Below are 4,990 nucleotides of genomic sequence, written 5' to 3' on the forward strand. Positions count from 1 at the left end.
TCAATATAATTTTTTAATATCAATTTTCAAAAACAACTTAGCATCATCATTTACATGTGCGAAACTTATATTAACTCGTTGCTTCTTAAAGTCAACTATGATACTTGTTTTGGTTCGAGTATTAGAATTGTCCTAAAATCTATAAATTATAAAGAACATCGATAATTACAATATTAAATAATTAAAGAACTATAAAAAACAAATAAAACTAAATTTATCTAGTTTAAGATTTCAAGAATGGTATAGTAATTTAAAAATACTAAATTGAGCATTTGAAAAGTATTTAATTATTTTGTTTGAACGATCAATGAAAAAAAAAGCCTAGTGACTGGTTGTAATCAAAGGGCAAAAGGTGACTCATACGTCCGCAATTGCAAACAACATTGGATAATCGAAGTCCACCATATCTTGTTCGGGGAAAAACTCGTCGCCCAAAGTATTGTATTTAGTTAAATAATGTTTTTAGTTTCATAATAAAAATGTTTACATTAAGATAGAAGCAACGAGCAACAAGCTGCGTCGCAAGCTCTTTTTAAATTGCAAAACCCTTTTTTTTTTGAAAACTGCATTGATATACCTTGGAGTCATAACATTACTATACGTGGCCCGTTGGATTCGGCTAAGAAGCTCCATAGCTTCATGTGCGAGAAAACAAAAAGCTTCAAACAATAAAAGAATCAAATTAAAAATAAATAAATAAAAAGCAAAAGTATGAATTAAGACTGTAGTGGGGAAGGGTCAAGCACATAATCATTTAAATTGGATATGTTTTGTTTACCGGTGGGACAAAGTCTCAAGGTTTGGTTAATCATCACTTTAATCACTTTGATTAATTCTTCTAAACACTCTAATCTGCATATAATCAATAAATAAAAAAGATGCGAAGAGAATGTTGGGAAAGATGTAAGAATAATACATGCGACTTCAAAAATATTGGAATCAAGCACCTCTCTGTTAATGTTCAAGTTAATTAATTGAAAACGTAAAGGCTATCCCGGAAACCGACATCCTACTTTTAGTGACTTTTATATATTATTTTTAATAACTTTTATATGGAGTACGTAGGCTGAAAATTAAGGAATTGAAATTAGTTTGTTAGTTTAAAATATTTTTCTGTAAGGCTACCGAATCAAGTAATACGAAAAAATAAAATAAAGAAAAACTATTGTTTTAGGCGGTTTATTTTAAAAGGAACCACCAAAAAATAAACAATATAATAACGAAATGTTATTTGATTATTAGTGATTTTTGTATTAAAGTCGTGAATCATTACGTTAAAGCAAAATGCCCATTTAATTGTGAAACACAAAGTGACATTAAAACTCTAAATTTACACAACACAGATGATACATGTCACTATAACTTTTGTCAAAAAATATGGTGTATGCAAGGTGTCATTAAATACTTCAATTTTAAAGACACAAGTACTAAATGCCACTAAAAACGTATTTGTGCCAACAAATATGACATACACAAGTGCCATTAAAACCATAAAACCTAAAATAGTGACACAAAAAGCTAAATGTCATAAAAAATGTGTGCCATTAAATGGCATTTTTTTTGTAGTGACACCTTTAAACGTTCAGACAAAAACGAACAACTTTAAACGTTCAAGTTAAATGTCTGACAAAAAATGAATACCTTTAAACGTTCAAGTTTAGAAGTTCAGAACAAAAAGTTAGAAGTTTTAGTGCAAAAAGTTTAGAAATTCAGAACCCTAATAAGAGCTCAGATATGAAATTAAACGTCCTAGACAACCTTTAAACGTTCAGAAGCTCATATATGAAATTAAACTATCTGTAACTTGAAATTGAACGCTAAAATCACTTATATAATCTCGTAATCATCAAGAAATCATAAATCGACCATCGATTTAATCATCAATTCATCATATGAACAAATCTGAAACATTTTAAAGGTTTGGGAAATGGGTGTCTGCAAATGGTGTATTTCAATTCAATTCAATTAAAGTGGTGATGGTAAAGGAGGTGTGCTGATGCCAGCGAGTGGTGATGGAGACGGGTTGAGGGAGAAGGACGGGCAGATGAGTGTAATTATGATTTAGGGTTTCTGAAAATCAATGTTTCGAAGTGTCGCGTACGTAATGTACGATAAAGGATTATTGTATTGGATCCTTTATACACACACACACACATATATATACATACACATATATATGATGTGATGGGGCTTCAAAATCATTACACCGTTAAAATAAATTGCCGCTTTGCTGACGTGACGCCACGTATAAAAAATTGCTCCTAATTGTAGCCCCCACTATACATAGTCTAATAAGATTACAACACTTTCAAAGAAAACTAGTTGAAAATCCACTCTTCAAGTATTATATTAGAGTTTGCACAAATACTATTAAGGGTTATGCAATTCCTATGCCACCCTTAGTATCCACTTTTGTTTTTAACATTTATTCTTTTTCTAAACTTCTAGTAATAAAGGCCAAATAAACAAAACAGTACCAGTAACCAAAAAATCAATGGAACACATGCATTAAATTACTTTATTATTCTGTATTCACTCACGCATACATCATTCTTACATGCAAGTCAATTGGTCCAATAAAATAAACTGTTGGTACGTATACAAAACATGAGCAGTTTATATGTATATACATAGTAAAGCAACATATAAGTATTTAAAAAAAATCATCTCATTAATTATTTAGCAAATCTCAAACACACAACGAATAGAAAGATATCTAGTAAACCTCCAACAATAGAAAGATATCTAGTAAACCTCCAACAATATATATAAATTAACAACGGAAATGTAACGGAATCAGTTAGCTCAGACATTCAAAAAAGCTATGCCAATTGCCAGGAGAGTGGCTGGTACCACAGCGGCAAAAGATGGAACTCCATTAATATAATAGAAAGGAAGCATGTCATGACTTCACCTATAAAAGGTGAAACATACACATGCACAACTTAACTTTTGAAAAATAACTTTCTCTCTCTAACCTTATCTTCTCAACTACTCTCTTCCTTACAATATCGGGTTATAAACCAAACCAAACAAGATCCGAGATCTCGGTTCCTTATATGTGATTTCCACAATCATATAAGAGAGATTGATTCAAGAACATGTTGTTTGATCCCGGTTTTATAACCTACACCTATCTTATGATCACTAATATGCGTATGAAAAGTCAGCAAAAAGTCATTCTACCTCCAAATTAGCTTGACGAAATTTTCAAGATATATGTTGTTAAACCAACTAGGATTGATTCGACCTGTGTTTTTTTTTTTTTTTTTTTCCATTTATAAAATTTCGGATTTATCACTGCTACACCATACGATGACACAAACATAAATCGGGCAAGGTTAAATTATAATAAGATTACAACACTGTGAAAAAATACTAGTTGAAAATCCACTCTTTAAATATTATCTTTGATTTTGCACAAAAACTATAAAGGTTATGCAATTCCTATGCTACCCTCACCATCAGCTTATGTTTATGAACATTTAACCTTTTTTAAACTTATAGTAATAAAGGTCAAATAAACAAACCTAGTAACCGTAAAATAAACTACGGAACATTCATTCATACATCATATTCTTATGTAAAGTCAATTGGTTCAATAAAATAAGCTGTTGTGTATGAACCATCAAACAAACAAAAAATAGGGTACGTATACAAACATGAGCAGTCTATATATACATAGTAAAACAACATACAAGTATTTAAAAAATCATCTCATTAATTATTTAGCAAATCTCAAACACACAACGAATAGAAAGATATCCAGTAAACCTCCAACACTATATAAGAATTAACAACGGAAAAAAGATATATATAAATGTAACGAAATCAGTTAACTCATAAATTTAATAATTCAAAAAAGCTATGCCAATTGCCAAGAGAGTGGCTGGTACCACGGCGGCAAAAGATGGAGCTCCACTATTAGGTGGTGACAGTGGAGTGGTGCGGCCGGAGGTGGTACTTGGTGGTGATGATGGACTGGCGGTTGGAGATGAGATTGGGGGACAAGGTTCTGTGGGTGTAGTAGGAGTTACCGTGGGAGGAGTAGGAGTAGTGGTCGGTGGAGATGCCGGCGTTGTAGGAGTTGTTGATGGCGGTGTGGTGGTGGGTGGAGGTGTTGAGGGAGGTGAGGTAGTGGAAGCGGAGACATTAATGGTTAACTTCTGGCCAATTTGGCAATGACTAGTGAATGTGCAAATGTAATAATGTGTGCCCGCTGTGGTCAAAGCAAGGGTTGCGGGGCCGGTGGTAATTAGGGAGATGGGATTGGTGGATGTGCATGGGTCGTATGCAGCCGCTGAAACCTCTGCAACATCATGCAATCCGTTGGTGAAGTTAAATACAAGGGTATCACCAACAATGAAGGTTTGCTGTGAAGCCCAAGTGGCGTATGCTGCGGCACCACCAGCAGGAATGGTCCATCCCAAGGCGTCACCGACTACGTGCCTGGTTTGTGCCATCATGCCGTGAAAGTGCATGGATACGACCATTATTGCCATCAACACCACCAAATTCAAACTGAAACTTGCCATATTTGAACTTGTTTAAACAAATTTCTTAAGTCAATTAGTGGTTTTGTAAATTTGTTGATGAAATGTGGTATATTTGGGTTAATATTTATAGGATTCCCAACCTTTAAGTTTGGCGCGTGGCCTGATGGGTTTATGAGGATTCCCAACTTTAAGTATGGCGCTAGCCATATGGGATATTATGAGGATTCCCAACCTTTAAGTATGGCGCGTAGCCATATGAGATATTATGAGGATTCCCAACCTTTAAGTATGGCGCGTAGCCATATGGGATATCATGAGGATTCCCGACCTTTAAGTATGGCGCGTAGCCATGTGGGATATTATGAGGATTCCCAACCTTTAAGTTTGGCGCGTGGCCTGATGCGCGCATGCACGGCGATGGAGTGGTGACTCGCGAGCGCGCGGTGCGTGGCGGAGGTCTCTTTCGCAAAACTCACATGGTGGTTTCCGCGGTG

General features: G+C 34.6%; 1 protein-coding gene across 1 annotated transcript; it reads right to left on the reverse strand.

The window, feature by feature from the left end:
* Positions 1-3,729: 3,729 nt before the first annotated feature.
* Positions 3,730-4,588, reverse strand: LOC143600586 (early nodulin-like protein 14). Its single transcript, XM_077078232.1, has one exon. It carries the CDS (start codon positions 4,533-4,535, stop codon positions 3,849-3,851), a length of 687 nt encoding a protein of 228 aa, XP_076934347.1. The 5' UTR covers positions 4,536-4,588; the 3' UTR covers positions 3,730-3,848.
* Between the last annotated feature and the right edge of the window lie 402 nt (positions 4,589-4,990).

Source organism: Bidens hawaiensis, unplaced genomic scaffold (assembly GCF_021521415.1).
Source record: "Bidens hawaiensis isolate Kalapana, Puna unplaced genomic scaffold, B.hawaiensis_p1.1 tig00054369_1, whole genome shotgun sequence".
NCBI lineage: Eukaryota > Viridiplantae > Streptophyta > Magnoliopsida > Asterales > Asteraceae > Bidens > Bidens hawaiensis.

Bases quoted from the DNA above. Each gene is read 5' to 3' on its own strand.
- LOC143600586 (XM_077078232.1), bottom strand. From the start codon at position 4,535: ATGGCAAGTTTCAGTTTGAATTTGGTGGTGTTGATGGCAATAATGGTC.